The sequence below is a fragment of the Aulonocara stuartgranti genome, assembly GCF_965226115.1.
Source record: "Aulonocara stuartgranti genome assembly, chromosome: 2".
In the NCBI taxonomy this organism is placed as follows: domain Eukaryota; kingdom Metazoa; phylum Chordata; class Actinopteri; order Cichliformes; family Cichlidae; genus Aulonocara; species Aulonocara stuartgranti.
The window spans coordinates 33051030-33072757 of NC_138940.1; the positions used below are offsets into that span (position 1 = coordinate 33051030).

Genomic DNA, 21728 nt, shown 5'->3' on the forward strand with positions numbered 1-21728 from the left:
TTCTTTTGTGTGTGTGTGTGTTTGTGTGTACTAAACAGCTCAGTACTTTGCCAGCACCATGATGATTGTGGGAATGTCTGTGGTGGTTACAGTTATAGTCTTACAATTTCACCACCATGACCCTCACGGCGGGAAGATGCCTAAGTGGGTGAGTGACTGAAGCTTATATTAAAAGATAATCATCATGTTTGTGTTTGAATGAATATGTTAACGGTGCCTATGTGTTGATTTTCCCCTTTCTTCTTTCAGATCCGTGTGGTTCTGTTAAATTGGTGTGCCTGGTTTCTCCGTATGAAACAACCTGGCGATGAGCGCAAGCGGCCGGGTTACAAATATCGTCACACCTCCCACCACCACTCCAGCACCAGCTCCATAGAGATGGGAACAGTACCAAGCCTTACTGTGCCGATGTCACAGACGTCCTGCCCACCCTCAGGCACCTCCAATGGTTCCATGAGTCTCTACTTTGGCAGTTACCATCCTATAGAAAGCCCACACTGTCCACCTTCTAGTGACTCTGGGGTAACGCTTGGGGGACGTGCCCACAGCTCCCCCAGTGATGAGGCAGAGCCACATGTCAGCAGTGGTGTTGTAGGCCTGGGGATGGGAGTGGGCCTCCCCCCACCAGAGATCCAGCGTATTTTGGAGGAGGTGTCGTACATAGCTCAGAGGTTCCGGGACCAGGATGAGGCTGAGGCGATCTGCAGTGAGTGGAAGTTTGCAGCCGCAGTAGTGGACCGGCTGTGTCTAGTGGCGTTTTCTCTCTTCTCAATCATTTGTACCTTCACAATCCTGTTGTCTGCACCCAACTTCATAGAGGCTGTTTCTAAAGACTTCACATAACTGGTTACAACAGGAGAGAAGGAATGAAGAAGGTGTAACAGGGAGAGAGAGAGTGTAAGAGTGAGGACAGTGGAGAGGGCATAAATGTACGTGGTCCCAAACCAACCAAATCTACTGAATAGGAGGCGAGCTTCAAAATGTGGTGCAAATAAATGCAAAAGCACCTGCATCATGCTACATCATAAAGGTCAGGAAAAATTATTTTTATTCTTTCTGTCTTGATATAAGAAATAGATTGATAGATTTTCTTTAAAAGGAAAAAAATATAACCAAATAAACAAACAAAAATACTCAGAACACAGAAAAGCAGTGAGAAAGCAGAGGACAGCATTGCATACGTTTTTTTTTTACATTAAGTAAGTGGAAGACAACTGTCTTTACCCTGAAACTAGTGTAAACATCATTTCTGTCCATTAAAATCACCTCTCCAATGATACAAACTCCACCACAGTCCTCTTTGTTAAATATTATTCTCCTGTCCACTTGCACCACCTCAGTCTGAGTTCATACACCCGTTGTTTACCTTTTAAGCTAATAAGGAAGTCACACATTACTTCTGATAATGTAAATCCTTGTAAAAATGTTTAGTGTAGTTACTGAAATGAGATGTTTCACTGTGAATCTTAATGTTTTCTTGTCCGCGTAGATCAACAGAGCACTGAACAAAACTTTATTGCTTTATTGTTCTTTATTCATCAGTTTAGGAACTTCTCACTTTGTCTTGCCTCTTCATTTCGAACTATAGAATCTGTAACATAATAAGAGCTGTTTGGGACAGTGAAAAATAATGTTTATGAAATATCCAGTGTATTGTATTGACAGCACTGTGTTGACTGGTATTTATGGTTGTTGACCAGTAAAAACAAGATGAACTGGTGTCTTTTCTTTTTCGAGTACTGTAAAATATCACATGTTGACCTGTACAGTAAATCATATAACCAAGTGCTCTGATGTGACATGCGCTTAATATTCATTTAACTGTTGAAAACAGGTCACGTAGTTGCACCAGTTTAAAAAACAAGCAATCACTTGAAAGCTGTTAAAGAGTTTGCACTTGTTGGAAATCATACGTGGTTTCTAAGGATGAAGAACAAAGTGACTTTTGAATCCTTGACACTGCTGACACTTGCTAGAGGCTCAATCGCAAACAGAAAATGTCATAACCTCATTTGCCACCATATCACCAAAGAATATAGTGTTGATTCAGGCTAGGATCCCAGTATGAGTTTTCCTGAAGGAGCTGAGGAACTGAAAGTGACTGAAAGCTGTAAATGTTTACTTCCACCTCCACCTCCCACCCATGGAACAGTTGCCACCATTCTCTGGTAGTTACAGTCTTTATCTCTTTCATTCTGCCTAAATGTGAGTGTTTTGCTCTCTGTGTTAATAAAAGACTATTTATTCTCCGTATAACAGGCTCTGCATAAATCTGTGGGGATATAATGTGGAAGGAGGCAAACGTGTGGCTTTGTTGCTATGTGAGACAGTCACTATAGAGTCTACACATAAAACACAATCACATCTAATCCTTATTGGTCTATTGTTGTGAATATTGCATTTATTGAATACTTTTAATCACAGAATGATCCCAAACAACAAATAATAGTTGAGAATTGCTGTAAAACACATCAAACAGTCCAAGGATCTTACTGGAGTAGACAAATACAGTGTAACATTTTATTCAAGATCTGTATATTCTTCGCTCTTTTCAGTAAAGCTTTGGTTTTCTTAGATAGTGGCATAAAATTGTCTTTGGTCCCAGATAAGGAAGGGGAATGAAAAATTGAATGCGGGAGGAAATTAAATATAAATCTGAGCTAAAACCATGACCAAGAATTTGGGGCATGTTTTCCTTCTGTGATTTAGGAAACATGCTCTGATTTCTTTCTTCCTCTTTTCCTTTTTTTCTTTTGTGAGACCAACAAAGACATTCTCTAAAGTCCCAACTGTTTGATGTTTTTTGTGGATAAACTCCAACTGATAGGACTGAGCCAAGACTTCAAGAAGAATGACTCGTGCATTTAAGTCTTGAAGCAATTTTACTGTTGTATGTACGCAGACAGGAGTAGTGTTAAAACCAGTTTACAAGTGCACATTTCCTTCTACAACCACAATTTTCCTGAACTCAAGCACAAACTCATTTTGTTAACAGTAAAACTACAAGTATTATCATTTGAAATGATTCGATTCACATGGCAACATTAATTAAAAATAAAACCTTTGTTCAGGTAAATCTTTTGAAGCTTAGAAATTAGGGTGGGCTTTATTTTGCAGGGGTGGATGTGACAAAATAAACCTTTTGGTTGAAGGGTTAGACTGAAAAAAAAGTATCATACTGTACAGTTATGTGCCTCTGACTATGAAGAAAATCTATACTGATGTAGTTGGTACGTATAGATGATGCCACAGACTGACATGTATACTTTCTATTTATTTTTTTTATAAAAATTAAGAACTCTATAGATTCCTCCTTCTGTTGTATTATATAACTGTGATCAATCTCACCCTCATGCTTGTCTTTTATTATTAATAAATTCAGGGTTATAGATTTGATCAAAATCACACCAAACAGTCAAAGTAACAAAAGTTAATCTCAACTTACAGTTGGGGGAAATAATAGTAGGAAACCCTGCAGAATTTGTTAGTTTGCTGTTATCTTTCTCTCCTTTAAAATTATACACAGTTCATTTCTTTGTAAGTAGACAAACTTACAAATTCAGCAGGGGATATAATAACTATTTGCCCCACTGTAGGTCAGAAGGTGGCTCAGTAGTAATCTATGGCCCCCATTTACCTGTATGCACTCTCGATAATACCTGGACATGTTCCTGTTGAGATGGTGGATGGTGTCCTGGGGATCTCCTCCTAGATCCAGATCTGAATTAGCTCCTGGACATTCCTTGGCACTATTTTGTGACTGAAATGAACCAATACACAACACTCCAGAGGTTCTCAGATGAAGGCAACGATTGGCATGAGGGCCAGTGCCTTTGTTATCCAATAACTGCCGACACAATCTGGCACATGAGGCCTCACATGGGCTCATAGAACCAACTTAAGTTCTGCCTGTGCAGTCTGAATAGGCTGCAGATATGGTTTCATGCTACCCACAGTGACAAGGACACTGACAAAAAGCAAAACTAGAGGAAAATCAGTCAGGAGAAATAACAGACTAGAGCACTAGTCTGTGGTTACCACTTGCAAAACCATTCCTTTTTGGGGAGATCAGTTGTTTTTGTCTTGACACTGCGCCTGTTGTGACTTTAATTTACATGAAAGCGTGAAATAGATTCACACTGGTTTATGCTTCCTGACTGGACAGCGGGATGTCTCTGAAATGTAACTGTTTTGGGGTTGTGCAGTGATGATTAAACATTTCCTCAATTTTTGCAGTGTATTTCATTGTGTGCTTTTCACTGAGACAATAAGAAATGGTTTCTAATAATATATTTTGGCTTGTAACTAATGTCACCAAGCTAAAGCTCATAGGTATGGTAAAATTATAATATAACCACATTTCTCACCAGGCACATAAAGTTATTTTTCATAAGACTGTTTTGAGCGGGGTTACCCGTCGAGTGAATTCTCTGGAAATTAAATACTGTATGATTAAAACTGTGAAAACCAAGACATAAAAAATTATTTTGGACTAAATATATTTTAATAACAACAATAACAAAATGCTAAGTAAAAATATGAGGGGGTACTGCAAGAATTACTGCAGATGCCTTCTCTCATGGAAAAACTTCCTTCTTTCTGACCATAAGAAGGTCTATTATTCACGTCCATTATTCAATGTTTATTCTCGTGCATACATTATTTTGTGTGTGTGTGTGTGTGTGTGTGTGTCCGTGTAGAACATGTTGAGGGACTAAAGTACTGTACTGAGATATGCCTGCTGCACTGCGTTAGCATTCAAATTACTTATTAAAAGGGCATGGGAATAGAAATGAGCGAAACAGTCCATGACAGCAGGAGATGAAAGCACTGCACCTCAACGGCATCACTATGAACAAGCTGTTAAAGAAACACGTTAACTTGAAAACTTAAAATCTATTCGTTGATGTAAAACATGAAACTGCATGATCAGACATTGTTTAACAGCTATTACAGTGGAGGTTTTGAATAATTTTGTCAACATACTATAAGCAGGAGATGCAACTGTATCCTAATACAAATGCACCATTAAACACCGGTGCCAGTTTAAATTTGTAAGTAGAACAAAGAGGGTACATTAACCTCCTTGTTCCAATTGTCTGTGAATTTCACGACTCACAAGTGCCACTTCATCGATCTATTCACACGAAAGCCCACATACTTTTATTCTGCAGTTGTGGAAGTTAGATAATTAGAATTTATATTTTGGTAGAGAACATACGCAAAAGTGTAATTTTGGACATAAACTGAGTTTGGTTTAAAAAAAAACACACAGAGACACTTTTAGAGAGAAGACACTTAGACTCAGTCAGTGGGAATATTACATAAATGAGAATAAAGAGGGAATCCTACAAATGGAAGGTTTGTGATAAGAGAGCTTCTATATCCCATGTATTCATATATTTTGTGAGTGTGTGTTATGCATAAAAGCTCTTAAGATATTCTGGCTGGGAGACAAGTAGCCTCTCTATATAAAGCATACTGTGTTAAAGGTTAATCCCCCTCACTCTGTTTCTGCAAGACAGGCCCTCCTTTGTTTAGCTTTGCTTGCCTTAGCTACACACTTGAGGTTTTGTGTATATTTGTATGTTTGTGTGCACTCACGGTCTACACACTGATGATGGTATAGTGGAGCAAAAACAAAAAATATAAAAAATAAAAATAATTAAAAAAAATACTCAGGGGAAAGGTATATTTGAATCCAGGACTTTAGGTTAGTAACAGGTATGTTATTAAACAGTAATAAACCATAACTAGCCAGCCCTTTATCCATATTAGTGATACAAGGCTGAAACACATATCAACTTAAAATGATTAATTTACATTCATTAAAGGACCCCAATATAAGAAGAATTCATATTTATTTGGTAAATTAAGTAAATTTTGTTGTGACATGTTACCACATAAGTGCTGCCAAAAATCTTTTTTTTTTAACTTCCCAACTGGTTTCACTGCAATCTTTTCATTTACTAACTGGCACTGAAACAAGACCAGAAAACACCAACTTCATGTAATTAAATTGGTTAAAATTCTACCTCGAAGTGTCGACATCTGACATATTATCATCTCTAACATTTTGTCATTATTTGTCATCAAACAATGCAGAAAGACACTGGTGCCATATTGGTACAAACAAACAACCATAACTCAGGGCAAGAAGAGTCTAGGACACCTAATGGGCAGGCAAAACCCAAAATAACAAGGACCTAAACATGCAGCAAACAAATTCAATACTATAGACAAAAGCAATGCAAGTGTAAAAAACTATTAGGGCATTCAGGTCATGGAGGAACATTTTAATCTCTAAATCAGTTTTAGGCTTGGACCTATTCATGAATTTACAGGAAACATAGTCAGGTTAAGTCAGTTCATTTATATAACACATTTAAATACAACAGATCCACAGAAAGCATGGGAGATGCTGTATAATCCATTTATAATGAATTAGAAGTCACTCACCTCCCTTTAATTAGAAGTCTGGTTGCTCTGGTACTCATCTGATACATCATCATGGATCAGAGCACAGCAGTGGTGAGAAGGTAATGGTAGGTTTGTGATACACACTTATACATTATATTGTAATCTCTTTATTGTTGCTATTAATTATTATCAACATTAATAATTCAAGATTTTTACATCATAGATTTACAGTAAAACATACATGACCAGACCTAAGCAGACCCATATGGAAAAGAAACAGTAAAAACTTATATGATTTACTCATGAAAGTGGCCACTTTCTCATTTCTTTCATATATTGTTTTAGTAAGTGTCCAAAACATACAAGTTTCATTATATAATTTTTCAAGGGATCTTATATATGTTTTCACTCTTGTATGCTTTTCATACAAGTTTCACACAAGACAGATACAAACTTCATAAGATTTATATATATCTTTTCCATATGGGAGAGCTCAGTGTATACAGCAGAAATACAGCAGCAGCATGCTCTGGAGCAATCCAAGGACTGTGAAAGTAGATGTTCAGCAAAATTCAGAGATTTCCCCCTGTGGGTGGAAAAAGTCTTTCTGTTTTCTGGCATATAATTTGTATTTCAAACCTGTGCAAATATGTTTTACATTTTTAACCCTTCCTCAAAAGCATTCTCATGCTTTACATCTTCAGATCATGTTGTATGTTTTTCACCATTAAAAAAAAATTGGAGGTCTTGGAAAAGCAATCAGACGGTTCCATTAGAACAGATGTGTGCACCCCATTTCATGCGCACCACCTGGTATGTATAGCAAACTCTCAATGATGGAGAGAGAGTCAGCCTGTTAAGGTTTAAGTGCCTGAAATACTTGCCAGACCTTCACCTTCAAGACTCTTCTGGGATCACAACATGTAAAAAAATGTTGTTGTTGCTGCTGATGTGTTCCCCGGTGTTGCTGTTTTATATCGAGCCAGCAACAGAAGCTTTGAAGTCTGGATCTGTTAACATGGGGTTAAAGTGGTAGCAAGACTGAATGTCAGGGCGCCTTCACGTACACACACATGCAAAATTTCTGAAAATACACTCGCACATAAACACATGCTTATGTGTTGCCGGTGCACCGGCATGGTGCACCGACAACATAAACTCGATCACATATGCTGCGCACGGTGGGAGATTCAGTGAGGCCAGATTGCATGTCAGACTGCTGAGCTCGGTGTGCAAATGATGCATACATCACAGGGAATCAAGAAGAATTGAACCAAAGCAGATTTTTTTATTTCAGTTTTTCCTGCGAATATAAATTAAAATCTATGAACCTAAAAATGCAACAACAGTATATGACGGACTGAAAATGAATAATTTAGGGATCCAAACCATAAACAGGTTCAGGAAGCTATAGGGAAAAGTCAGGAAAGGGCAGAAAAGTAATAAAATCCATAAAAAAGTTATGGAATGAAGCTCAACCTTATTACCATCCAATATGGGAATGACCTCTGCCTGCTGAACTGCTGGGCCAGCATTATTATTTTAAAGAAAAATGAAGCTCTCACTTTGTGTTTGTGTGTGGTAGGTGGATTATGAGTGGGTGGAACTGTGTGTGTTTATGCTTGGTGAGTGGGATTTGAAAGCCAAATGTTATTGCTTTCCGAACACACACTAGCTTCAATGCACAAATACTGAACATCACCAGAGGCCATTACCACCCCTCTTGCTCCCTCTTCACATTTTCTCATTCCGGTCCCAATTAATCCAACCCTGCTGGATGCTGCTGCCGCCATACCCGAATATTGTTTCTCTTTTCCCTAAATGTTGCCAGGCCACCTGCCTGGTCCTCTGATCCAAGGAATCCCAAACACACAATCTCCCTGTCCAGCCAGCACATTTGTTAGATTGGTTAGAGCAATTTCCCTCCATTTTCTTCTGCTTATCTGAGTCAAAGATTTGGAATGGAGTGGTGATATGGGCAGCCAGATGTCATAGAGTGAGAAGCAGGGTACACTCTGGACATGTCACCAATCTGTCACAGGGCCAACACAACTGTCCATGCTCACAATATACACCTATGACCAATTTATTATCACTAATTAACTTCTATCTATCAATCTAGCTGAGCAAAAATTTCAAATATAGTAGTCTGCCCAGATCATGTCAGGTTTCAAGGACAGCAAGAGTGAAGACTGACTTGTATTGTTATTTACAATATTCAATGCTGGACTCAACCCTAATCTGAAACGTCAACACTGTGATAACGGAGCCTTAGATCATTAAGATGGAATTGACATCCATGCAGTGTTGAAGCCATTATTTTTACAGCACTCGCCTTCATGCCTTGACTTACAGAAATGGCTCTTTCATGCAGACATACACTGTTAAATTACCTGCTGTGAAACAAGCAAGGATACACAAAAGCAGTGAAAGCTTTATTTGAGGTTAGGTAAAGCATCACTGATAATCCTCAGGCATGAAGTAATCTGAGTATGTGGATTACCGGTTTGAAAACACTTCCTCTAGTACTAAAGTAGGAAGCCATGACGACCAAGTGGCAACTATGTGTTTTTTTCCCATTTTAGTCAGTTGCTCACCGTTCACTCTCAGAGGTGTTACATGTCTCATTAAACTCTTGCTCTTTCATTTTAGGTGCATGAAATCAATTCCAGACAGCTTCCTGTGAATCCATTTACATCACAACCCTTGATACCTTACTGGATTTCACTCATTAGATTTGATAAGGGAAGGAAAACCTGTGCAGGGAAGTGTATAGTTCCTAAAGGGCCAATATCCATGAACATCATACCACCAGTGGGTGGCCATGCTGCCTGATTACCTATTTTCCTAGTCAAATCAGAACTGATCATCACGTTTTTTATTATTATACATGTCACAATTGTTTAGATGACCGCTTTGCTTAGCCTGTGGTTAATCTGTTAGTGCAAGTAGGGGGAATGTTAACACTTCATATTTGTTCAGATTTTACCCCATTCAGTCGGCTAAATATTTATGTTTAATCTCCATTTATGTCACAAACCAGCTCAAGATACAGAAAAGGAAAAAAAGACCATACAGACAACTGAGAAATGAATTTAAGACAAAGGTAAGGTGAGGCCATAAAATCATAAAAAAACAAAAACAAAGCACAGAAAGAACATCAAGCAGAGTCATTAAAAACCATCACAAATTAACCGATATCTTACTAATCTGCAGCACACCATGCTTCCATTTAGGCAAGGTTCACATGGGCTTGTTAAAAAAAGCATTTTTAACTGGGTTACTATTAATCTTTGAGCCATTACAAAGGGAAACTTAGTAAGGTCTTTGTTGGAACATATCAAACATGAAACTCTGACTGCTGCCACACCTCATCTGTGAGTCAGCGACTTCTATCATTGTGATGCGTACAGTGACAGCTGCTGCAAAAGGTCTATGAGCTCTATGATCAGGTTTTAGATGTGCAAATTGACTTTTCCATTGCAGCTTTCTTGCATCATGCTTCTGTCCCAAGTTTATTTCTTTCTTAGACTAAATCATTTCTTTCAACAACTCAGCAATCTTTTTTCTACACACTGCTCATAGTGAGTGAAACCAACCCTTGTCTATTAGGAGATTTACACATGACGAGGAAAAAATATAACTAAAAGTGGACTCCTTACTTAAGTCCATATACAGCTTCCAAGACTTAATGGGTCCGGCACTTAATCTAAACAACCAAAAGCACTTGCCCTTTTCCTGATGGGTGCTCCAAGTGTTCTTTTCTTGAGGTAAATTTTTTTTTATTTATTTATTTAATGTGTGTGTATGTGGAGCCCTGCCTGTGCCCCTCAACAATAACATTTGACTATTAATCACAATTTTGCTAAATAAAAGGTTCTGGTTTGCATCAGTCACATGACTACCATTAACCAATGCTCACCGTTAATGGCAGAGCGTACTGGTTATGAGCCGGAAATGAGCTCGCAAAGAGCATGCACATTTTTTGCCACCTGGGCGGTGCGCAGTTGTAGTATGATGAGATTCCATATTAGATTCCTGATGAATGTGGGTTGTTGTTATTCAGCCCGGTTCTATCTGCCCCTTTTTAACTGGAGCACCCGCCCCTTCAAACATCTCTGCACAGCCCTGAAAGCAGGGTATACTTTAGGGTGTTGATACAGTGAGCTAGAAAAGCCAATATCACATGAGCATACATTGTCCTTAGGGATGATATCTGCTTCTGATGAAACCAAAATGTCTTTGGTTATTCATAATATCAGTAAACAATAATATCTCCTTACTTGTAGGCGATGAGTGCTGGGAAGCTAGTAACAGACACAGTAGCCAACTGTTCACACTAAATAACAGCCGTCTCAATGGACAGACTAGATGCACTATTAACCAGGTGTCAGGAATTGGACTGGGGCACTGTTACAATGGCAGGTGGAGTGAGGAAAAAAGGATGATGAATCCAGCCCAGGTCAGGATCTTGCTAACACAAGTTTGCACATAAGGACTCAAAAAGGTTAGCCACACAAAAAGAGGAAATGTCAAGCCATCAAGGGCTGTAACAAATAGATGCTCTGTTTTTCCACCACAGCCATTTCTACTTGCTACTTCCCTCCACTCTGTTTAGCAGCTGTGTGATGGGTTTGCACGATGAGTCTGTAGGGATTAGACTCCCAGATAAGGGGGCAAGTAGCCAGTTAATGTGAAATTCCATCAAGCCAAATTCATGCAAATGACCCCAGCTGCAAAGGCTTACAGAACAGCCTTACTCTACACACAAGCAGACACACACTTTGCTTGACAAAGTATGTGCATATGCAATCCTGCACACATGCATGCTCACATGTATTCTTAACAGTAGCCGACACGTTCTTAACGGAACGATAATGGTCTCATCCTTGTGTCTCTCCATTTGCTAATGTCCCATATGTGCTCACTTGCTAGAAATGAGCTCTTCTGCCTGTCTTCATTCTGTTCACTGCACTGCAAATGGCAAATGTGTCCCTTATGTAGAGATATAGCATCTCGCTTAAAGGAAAAGCGTAAACCTCATTCCTATCCTCAGTTTTAGAGCGTTGAAGACAGGACAGAAAGGTTTTGAGCTGCCTTGGAGTTTGAATTTACAAGTGAACTGCACACAGAGTACCAGAGCAGCGTAACAAGACCACAGCAACAAAATAAGCAAATGCTGAATACACAATTTGGATGCAAAAGAAAATCTATTTAAATATTCAATTAATTTGTCCTACTTTATATTTTTTTTGCCCCTTTTCTTCCTTTTCTCCAAGAAATGCAAAACATTGGAGAAGCTGTCTGACAACTGAGTTGTGTTAAATAAAAGCAGACAAGTCTGCCTGAACACCCAGTGGAGGAATAAAAGATGAGAAGCAACTTCTTCCATAACTTCCCCTCTCATCTTTCCACTCGCCATGTTGGATGACGCAGTAATAACGCAGTAAAATCTGGAGATTGTTCTCAAAAGGTTGACAGATTAACATGACATGAAAAAATGACAAATGAATAAGAGGAATCTGTCAGCACGGGAAAATAATTTCACATTATTTGGTTTCAATATGGGAATATATTGAAGAATTTATCAAATATGCCTAAAGTAAGTGGAGAGATACAACTTCCCACCAAGAAAACCTTACTGTGCAAATTATGATCAATGCAATGTCTAATATCTGTTTGATTCACAGTTTGTCTGCATTTATGTAATTGCCTAAGTGGTCTCGAGTGCCTCATGCTGTAAATCTGGACCCTTTGGACCCCGTCTGGAAACATCTAAGTTATGTTTCATAAATGTTTTCTACTTTGCTTTTTTCCACCTTTGTTTCCACATAACCCCCAACCTCAATTTTCTTTTTCCTTCTGCTCTTTATCATACCCCATTTGATATGTGTGTCGTGCTTTGTTTTATCTCCCTCTGGAGAATAAAGACACTGTGGCAGGCCTGCAGACTCCCCATACAGCTGCCATATAAAACCTTGATTCCTCCACCAAAGTACAGACTACAACAGGAAATGGTTAAAGCTTTCATTTTGAAGGCTTTTCTTATCTTTATGTGCTCAAGCTCAACAAAGCGCAATCGTATCTTATTCTATTCTAGTTACAACATGAATGGTCCAGGGCAGCCTCACATTACTTGTCTTGTCAAGAGACTGTTTTCTCATTTTAACAGTCATAGGACACATGGGGGTCATAAAGGTTGGTGCTTAATGTGAACCTGTAATAGCACATGAGCCATATGACACTTTAACAAATCAATAGGTCTCCCAGGACAGACACAAGGACAAAACTATCTGTGAAATGACCTTTGCTAACATCAGGTGATTCTGTTTCAAATGGTTTAATGACACATCATCTTCTGGCACAGGGATTAAATTTAAATGTGTATATACATAAATAATCCCATTATGCTACAATAAGGATCTGCTCTGGTTGACTTTCAGGGTGTTTATGATACAGAAACTATATTTGTAATTCTTTCCTGTAAGCTTTACACACACACAATCTCATGTCCCCTGGTGTGAATATCACCTAAATAGTCTAGTGAGCAGGGAAGTTTTTAGTGCATGAGGAGAGGGAAAAAAAAGCAAATCTTCAGGTGATGCATGTTTGACTTTACTTTCTGCTATCAAAAGTGATCAACTTTCAGAGGAAATGCTGGGTACTATACAGAAGTGAGACACTCCAACAGATAAGAGTTACACCAGGAAAAATGATAGCATGATTGCAGCATTTAAAAAAAAAAAAACAAAAAAAAAAAAACAAAAAAAAAAAAACCTTGGAGATAATTTTCAGCAACATTTTTTAAGCTTTATCTAAAGCTCTTCTTTGTAGGTTTTATTTGCCCATCTTTCACATATGGAATAATTAATGAGTCAGAGGTTACATATAGAAGACAGTGTAAATTCCGATAGGTTCATGAATGCAGCGCCATCTGGTGGTGATAGGAAGCACTTTTCCAAGACTAGGTAATTTCTGTTGACAGCGACAAAGGAGCGACATCTGCAAGTAAAGCCCCATCTTTCACTTGTACACAGAAATTATTGAAAATACAAGCTCACATAAAATCAAGAACTTCATCCCACAGACAGTGTGAAACTGAGGAAATGCAATTTTCCATTTAAACTTTAAAACAAGGTCAGTAAAATACAGAAAAGTCAGTTTCATGACATTTTTTGCCATAGGAAGGGACTCGAAATTGGTTCAAAGTTACCCAATACTTCAGAAATGCATGTCTTCGTGTATCCTGGTATGCTTTTCGTGTACATTGCAATAAACAATTACATGGCAGTGGAGGCTATTAAGGCCTGAGCCAAATAAGCTTTCTCACTTTACACACTAGTCAGATTCAAAGGTAAGAGATGTGTTAACTGCAGAAAAACAAAACAAAAGGCTACTTCTTAACCTCTCTATTAACCACAACTTAGTGAGTCATGAGCGAATCGGAATAAATCTTAACATAACTATTCCTACAAGCCCCATTTAGATGCCTGCACTGCATAACTTGATTTTGGCACAACAAAAAACAAAACAAACAGGCTCAGTCAAGCTACTTAAATCTCAAGTCTACACTCCTGACCTTCAGACTAATTTCAGTGTCAATTTATTTGCCTTTAGCGTGTACACCTGTAGAACAGGCTATCACACCTCATTAAACCACACTTCAAATATCAACAGTCATATGTTGATACAATATAAGAGAATTTCCTTCACCATGAACAGTTTAACATCACATACAGCATTTGACCTAAGACAATCTGTAACATCTCCCTTTCTCAGTTGCCATTGCCCCCCTTGTCCTTGCTCTTGTCCCGTGGTATGCGGCCCAGGTTAAAAAATTCCAGGTTTGGCCTCATGTCTGTGAGATGGGCGAGCCTGTTAGACATGGCAAAGAAAGCAGCAATGGCGGCTATGTCCCAGGCATCCTCGCGGTCAAAGCCCGCTTCCTCCAGAGATTTAAAGTGCTGCTCTGTGATGGTGTCGCAGCGACACACAGCCATGGCAAAGTCCAGCATGGCACGCTCCCGAGGGGCCAGGTCAGCATTTTCATAGTTCACAATGACCTGGGGAAAACAGAGCACCAATTAGACCTACAAGTGTGTTTTGCTGATTTATGGCAATTAAGAAAAACCAAACAGGAAGGTCACATGCAAACAGCATCTGTATTAGAAAGTAAAAAAAGAGATGTGACAGACAGCCTAGTTTAAATTTTGCACATCACATAATGAGTGTATATACAAAATACCTTAAAACACCTTTGTTATAATTACCGGATTTAAGATTATACCTGATCACAAAGTGTGGGGTTCTTTGAGTAGATGCGATGCAGAGCACCGTGGGATACCACACAGTACAGACACCTGTTGTAGATACTGGTTGCCACTACAATCAGCTCACGGTCTGCCTTGGTTAATCTACCTGCAAAACAATTGACATTTATAACTATCGGAAAAATACTGAGTCAAAATTACATTTGCTGCATTTAAGGAAAAGGTGCAAACACTTCTCACAAACCTGTTCAAATAACAATCCAGTCCTGTACTAAAAGACTGAAGTGAACCTGATCTAGCTAAAGTTTTACCAATAAATCAGTACACCTGCTACATCTTAGGCGCAATCTCAACTCTGTTTAGAATTAAAGCCAATCTGCTAGACTCTCAGGCTGTGGTGCATTGTTCAGGACAGATTTTATTTTAGATGTACAGACTTGCAGACAAAAGGCTAATACAAATATGCCTACACCCGGAAAAGTTAATTTACATTGTAGCAACAAAATAGCCAAACAGTGCAAATGGCAGCGATTGTTAATATTAGTGCTGGAACGAGCCATTTCCCACATTGCATGAAGTTTACGTCCCATCTTGAAGGCTTCTCATTAAAAAGAGAATTTTTAACTTTCTGTGAAAGATAATTTGCTGGCGCTGTCCCATTTCTAAGCTACTGAACATTTCTTTTGGACAAAGAGTGACTCAGGTTACACATTACCAAAATGATCTGAAATGAAAATAAACACAACTGAATTTTAAGTCAAGAAAAACAAAACAACCCCTGTTACAGGAATACTCCACAAATATATTGCAGTTGTGATTTCATCATCAATCCCCCGCAGTGCACGCAAGTATGAAAAGAGCTCATTTTGCGTATTGCCTAGTATTCATTCATACTAGGCAATATGATGCATTCTTTTTAAAGGTAGCTGCTAAAAATGCATACCAAATCTGCAGCTCTCCTTACTTTTAAAAAGCAAGGCTGGTGCACACAGACAAATAATGGCTTATGGATTCATTGAACCCAGAGTGCTATAGATATCCTGGAATGTGACAGGATTTACATGTGTAGTTTTGCAAGGGTTACAGGTTTTGAATTTTAGAAATGCTTTTCTGAAAGGAACAATTCAACATCCAAATCTAACATCCATCCATCCATCCATCCATCCACACTTTGGCCAATTTAGACTCACCAATTAACCTAACCTCACTAAAGGGTGTCTTTGAAGCCCAAGTGCCCAGAGAGAACATCCAAACGCCACACAGAAGGGCCCTGGACCTCCCTGCTGTGAGGCGACAGTGCTAACCACCACACCACTGTACTGTCTGTCACACACATACACACAGTCACACACACACACACACGACAATAAACTCCAAAGACTTTCTCATCCCTACTGAAACTACTAAAAAAAGCAAGTTGTGTCACCATGGTTCATGTCAGTCTGGGTGTTGTGTTTCTCAATGGGAAGAGTGGGGCCATTACTGAAGTGTGTGCGCACCTTCTGGGGCCTAACGTTTCCCAGAGTTTGTCAATTCCATTGAATCTCAGACAAAAACGCACCTGCTGCTAGAAAAAAAGACATACAGCACACCTGTGTCCTTGTTCATCAGTTCGTTGTAGTATGCAAAGAAGGCTCTGAACTCTGCCGGTCTGTGAGACAGAACTTTGAAGACATTGGGCAAAAATCCTCCCTGTAAGGAAACACAGGTTTAACGGGGAGCAGAATCAAGTTCAGCAGACTTAAAGACCTTGAACGCCTCATATGTAAACCTTTGATTCCACTTCTTCCATAAGCTCCACTATATCATACGGCAGATCTTTCTTGTAAGGAATTGGGTATCGGCTGATCTTCTCTGGTGGAGAGCCACTGGAGGAACATCTGGTACACATCGCTGCTGCCACCTCCCCCTTCCCCCGTAACAAGCAACCTGAACGGAGAGACACCTGCAGGGAGGACAGCGCAGTCACGTAAAACCACCCATAAAGTGCGCTTTCTACAAAGTGGAAAAGTGTGGAACAACTTACAAGCTGTGTCAGATGAGGGCGGAACAGCTTCGAGACGAGGTTACTCGCCATGTCAGTCAGCAGAAACTGGAGGCTGGTGTGAGATTAATCTGATCGTCAGTCAGCTACTGCTGTATCCAGGCGGAGTGGTTTTCAAGGAAGTCAGACTAATCCTTAAGAGGCACAAAGTTAGAGCTAATGTCGCTAAGTTAAGCCGGGATATTTACCTATCCAGCTTTAAGTCGACTTCACAGTGCGTCCCATTACACAATAACTGAAGCAGTATTTACCATTAATCAGCTATCGTGTTAGCAAATATCTCGTTTTTGCTTCGTTTATATGTCAGACGTTAACAGTCTCGTGGAAAACAAACCAATCAAAACCCAGTATGGAGGCACGCCTGCTGCACGTCCACACCCTCACGCACTAGTCCTCCTCACCGACAGGGGTCAGTCTGTGACTGGATTGAAAAGGTTAGCCTGATTGCTGTGGGTCGTTTAAATAGTTAATTAAGCGATGCGTAGATAAGGCAGGTAAAATATTTAAATTGTTATTATATTTATTGTTTAACTTAACTTGTGATTATTACATTTAACTTTCGTGTCTATCAAAATTAGAGAAGAAAAGCGATACGCTCCTGAGAGACAGAACTGAGGGTAACAACTTCCCAACATCGACCTCTGACTCGGAAGTGACTTTGTTAGGAACAAACGAGCGGCTGGTTTTCATTCAATACACGAAAAAACATCTTTTAGAAAATATAATAAAACGATTTTTGAGTTGGGACTAAACGTAAACAGACCGAAATGTTTTACCATGTAAGTATTTGTATTGCTCTCTGTATATAATCGCTAACAGCAGTCTGGTTCTGTCGTTGATACAAGTTTGGCTGGCGTGCTTGTAGCTACTGTAGCTTTGTAAAACTTTATCGTATACCCTTAAAAGCTGTTATCACTGTTGCGCTTTTATAGTCGTGTGGAGATGCTACAAGTGTTTTTTCTCTTGTTTTTGAACGGCAGCAGAATAGCTTGAGCAGTGACGTTGTCCACGGCAAGCTAATTTACAAAAGCCTTGTTTTCACAGATTTCTTTGGAGCACGAAATCTTACTACATCCGAGATATTTTGGTCCGAATCTGCTGAACACCGTGAAGCAGAAGCTCTTCACAGAGGTCGAGGGGACCTGCACTGGCAAGTAAGTGACTCTTGTGTTTGACTTAAAAATAGTTTAAAACAAAGGCTAAAAAGAAGCTGAAATTTGACCAGTGGCTTCTGGAAAACTGGGCCACAGATGGAGGTTGTTTTGCAATTTGAATAATTTGTTTAATTCTGTCTTGCAGGCATGGCTTCGTCATTGCCGTTACCACCATTGACAACATCGGTGCTGGCGTAATCCAACCAGGCAGAGGTTTTGTCCTCTATCCAGTCAAATACAAGGCCATTGTCTTCCGTCCGTTTAAAGGAGAAGTTGTGGATGCAGTGGTCACTCAGGTTAACAAGGTGAGGGGCAGGTTTAGAGTCTTAAAACACAGTTTTCATACCATGCTGTAGGAAAGTATTTGCCCCCTCTCTGATTTCTTAGTTTTTTGTTTGTTTGTGTGTTTGTTTGTTTTTTGCATTTTTGATAATCAAAAAAAATTGTATCAGAGAGAGGGTTAATATTTAACTTGAGTAAATACAAAATGCCGTTTTAAATGAATTCCTTTATTAAAGGGGGGGGGCTATCCAAAACCTAGTTGGCCCTGTGTGGAAAATAATTCCTGCTACATTTTAAATCCTATATTAAATATGACTAATCATTTTGGAATTTAATTTTTTTTTTGGAAAGTTGAGTTCAGTTTCACTATCCACACCCAGGGCTGATCACTGTCAAATCTGTTGACTCAAGTACTCACTTAACTTGTTGGGATTTCTATGTTTGTTTGTTTGTTTTTACCTTACAAAATAAAGTGCCTTGAGGCAACTGTGGCACTAGATATATAAAACTGAATTGAATTGAAGTAGGACTGGTCTGACAAAGTGATGTAGGCTAAAAGATCTCAAAAAGCAACACACTAAAGAAACTCAAGAACAGATGAGAAACAAAGTCATTGACACACGTGAGTCTGGGAAGGGTTACAAAGCCATTTCTAAGGTTTTGGGACTCCACTGAACAACAGTGAGAGCGTTTAACTACAAATGGAAAAATGCATTCAGCTGTCTGTGCATTGAGGCTCTCTGTGACTTGGGTTATGCAGTAGGACAATGAGTCAAAACAAGTACACCTCTGGATGGTTAAAAAACTAAAATGAAAGTTTTGGAGTGGCATAGTGAAAGTCTGGACTTAAATCAGATTGATATGCTTTGGCATCACCTTAAACAGGCCATTCATGATTGAAAACCCTCTAATGTGGCTAAATTCAAAATAATTCCGGAAAGAGAATTGGGCCAAAATTCCTCCAAAGCGATGTAAAACATTGCAAATGCAATAGTGGCACGAAAAGTTACTTTTTTACACCGTGTATTCCATCCATCCTATAAGATGTAGAAATATAAAAAAAATTGTACTTCTGAATTTTCTGAATCATTTTAACAGCCAAACTGTTAAACTAAATGTGTCCAGTTTTAAGAAGGAAGTCATGAATTGCTGAAAAAGAATAGTGTTCTGTCTTCCTTTTGAAATGTTTCTAAATATGTCTGTAATTCTTACAGGTCGGATTGTTCACAGAAATAGGTCCCATGTCCTGCTTCATCTCTCGCCACGTGAGTCAGCAAGATATTTACAATTGTGTTTAATTAGTTGTCATTTAGTGCACTTTGCAGTATTTATGTTGTTTGTAATTCAATCTCATGATACATTTCTTTTGCAGTCGATCCCCATAGAAATGGACTTTGACCCCAATTCTAATCCACCCTGTTATAAGACAGTTGATGAGGTATTGTTTCATTGTTAAGTTGAAACAATAATTGTGTTACAGAAACATGTATTAAAATACATTTCTCTTCTTTGCCTTTATTGGCTTTTAAAATAAAGTTAAAGTTATCATTATTATGTGTTTAAAAAAAAGTTTTCAGCAAACTCAGACATGTGTTCACATTATAGTGAAGATAAAGGTTAAAACACAAGTGTCAGTTTTGCATTTAAGGATGTTTCTTCCTCTTATTTTTAAGGACATTGTAATCCAGCAAGATGATGAGATCCGGCTGAAGATTGTGGGAACCAGAGTGGATAAGAATGACATTGTAAGTGTTTGTTCTTATTTTTTGAAAAACTTCTTCACCCCAAGTTTGTTACTCTTCTTTAGTTAAGTACTTCATATAAACTTAAGCCGGAGTTAATTTCCTATAAATATAAAAGATGTTCATAGTTACAGGCTCTGAAAAGTTAAGGCAGTGCAGAAGTGCCTTACACCTAGTTTTGGTCACAGGATTGATTGTGCCACAACCAACTCATAGTTTATGACTGGGTTGTGGCTCTTCTCCTGAATTATATGTCTCACCTCAACATCAGTGCTGGTGTAGAAACGGGAAAAATCGAAACACAAAGCAAAGCGATCGCTGAGTTTTCTCCAGAAAGTTTTGCTTTTTTCCAACTCTTCCAGCATCTCCCTCTCTGTAATTGGGGAATCTCTGAGCTCCTGCACTAATATATTATTAAAATGGTGGTAAGGACTGACCTGCTTTTACCCTTGTGTCTTCAACCTGGGCTGCACAGGCTATGCCATGTGTGCCAGGTTACAAAAATCACACCTGGTTTATCAGGGCCAGTGTAGTGTGTAGTTGATGGCACTATTGCGCCTTTTTGTGTATGTATTTCATTACAGACAAGCATACCAACTGCATGTTGCAGGATGTGGATAACGCTGTGTGTTGGTTGAATGCCGATTGGTTGACAAGTGGGCCAAAATGGGGAAGAGAGCGACCACAGAGTTCTCCACGAATAGGAGAAGTGTGGAAAAAAACCCTCAAAATGTCAAAGATTAAAAAGTACAGCATTAAAAGTACAGACTGTAGCTGCAGTGGACACTTTTTCATTGTCTCTAGAACTCTGTTTCACTTCCTCTCGTATGTTAATTTGGTCCAACTGGCTGATCAACATCGCAGGCAAGAGTTGCCCATAGACGGGTTGCACCACCCACTTTGTACTCTGTCCCCATCAACAGCAGACATTCTTTGCCAGTCGATGTGCTGTCTGCAAACTGCCAGTGCGCTACAACTGTCTTTGTTCAGGGCATACTTATTAAAGTGTATGGTTCAACAGTCAGATCACTTGTCACATCCAGTTTACAGACGCCAAGACGGTAACAGTGAAAAATCTCAGCTCAACAAATCAATGTGGGATGCCATTGTGCCTTCATCAATCTTTTATACTTAAAACTATATTAAAACAAAGTTTTCCTTGTTTTTCAGTTTGCCATTGGATCTCTCATGGATGATTATCTGGGTAAGTTATTAGACCACAGTACATTGTCAGATGGGTCATAGATCTGCTTTTTTGTTGTTGTTGGTTTAGTTTGGTTATGATTATTTGCACATAAAAACAACAAGAACAAACAAAAATAATGGTGTATGTTTTTTTTTTTTTGTTTTTTTTTAAACTTACCATCTGTATTTTGTTTCAGGTCTTGTGAGCTGATTTTCTTCTGAGGAGCAAGAAACAGTGGGACTTTATTGCGTTGTATCTCAGTTTGTCTGTCTTAATTACTATTAAGACAGACAAATTACTATTTTTCTTCTGTTCTGGTATGGAGATGGGGGCCAAGCCCTATAGGCACATCATGTTATTATGCTGTACAGCCTACATTTTTTTTTTAATGGAAATGTTGTAAGAGTGTTAACAAATTTACTTAAAAATTGCTAACGAATAGAAGTATCCATATTAGTAGTGTTTGTTATTTTGAATGCTCATCATTCCTACATATTTTTTGCTTTTGCTGTAATAAAATATTTAATTTGTTCTTACATCCTTGTGTCAGTGTATGTTTATCTCCCTGTGTTAGCTACAAATGCTATTTGTGAAGGTACTAAGTTTTTAAGTCATGTTTGGATGTTTTGA

At 38.8% G+C, this 21728-nt stretch overlaps 3 protein-coding genes across 4 annotated transcripts in view; 2 read left to right on the forward strand and 1 right to left on the reverse strand.

Moving 5' to 3' along the window:
- Positions 1–4203, forward strand: part of LOC309714696 (neuronal acetylcholine receptor subunit alpha-7-like) — a 37786-nt gene extending 33583 nt beyond the window's left edge. The window contains exons 8-9 of the mRNA XM_082547327.1: positions 39–148; positions 250–4203. Of these exons, the coding sequence (XP_082403453.1) occupies positions 39–148; positions 250–843 (704 nt within the window). The 3' untranslated portion in view covers positions 844–4203. The remainder of the gene's footprint in view (positions 1–38; positions 149–249) is intronic.
- A 9039-nt stretch (positions 4204–13242) lies between these two features.
- Positions 13243–17095, reverse strand: LOC309718974 (uncharacterized protein). The gene is made up of 6 exons (XM_082554679.1): positions 16986–17095; positions 16717–16868; positions 16462–16635; positions 16283–16382; positions 14708–14838; positions 13243–14483 (listed from the first exon to the last, which is right to left on the reverse strand). The coding sequence occupies exons 2-6, from the start codon at positions 16765–16767 to the stop codon at positions 14196–14198; spliced, it is 744 nt and encodes a 247-aa protein (XP_082410805.1). The 5' UTR covers positions 16768–16868; positions 16986–17095; the 3' UTR covers positions 13243–14195.
- Positions 17096–17139: 44 nt separating this feature from the next.
- On the forward strand, positions 17140–21634 carry polr2g (RNA polymerase II subunit G). Of its 2 annotated transcripts, XR_014280125.1 has the most exons (11): positions 17140–17224; positions 17313–17513; positions 17779–17888; positions 18034–18193; positions 19385–19435; positions 19543–19608; positions 19844–19915; positions 20497–20589; positions 20908–20973; positions 21083–21116; positions 21295–21634. XR_014280125.1 is itself a non-coding variant. In XM_082554691.1 (9 exons), the coding sequence occupies exons 2-9, from the start codon at positions 17502–17504 to the stop codon at positions 21306–21308; spliced, it is 519 nt and encodes a 172-aa protein (XP_082410817.1). In that variant the 5' UTR covers positions 17140–17224; positions 17313–17501; the 3' UTR covers positions 21309–21634. The 2 variants fall into 2 exon arrangements, 1 of the variants encoding a protein (XP_082410817.1); XM_082554691.1 differs by lacking the exons at positions 20497–20589; positions 20908–20973.
- The last annotated feature ends 94 nt before the right edge of the window (positions 21635–21728 follow it).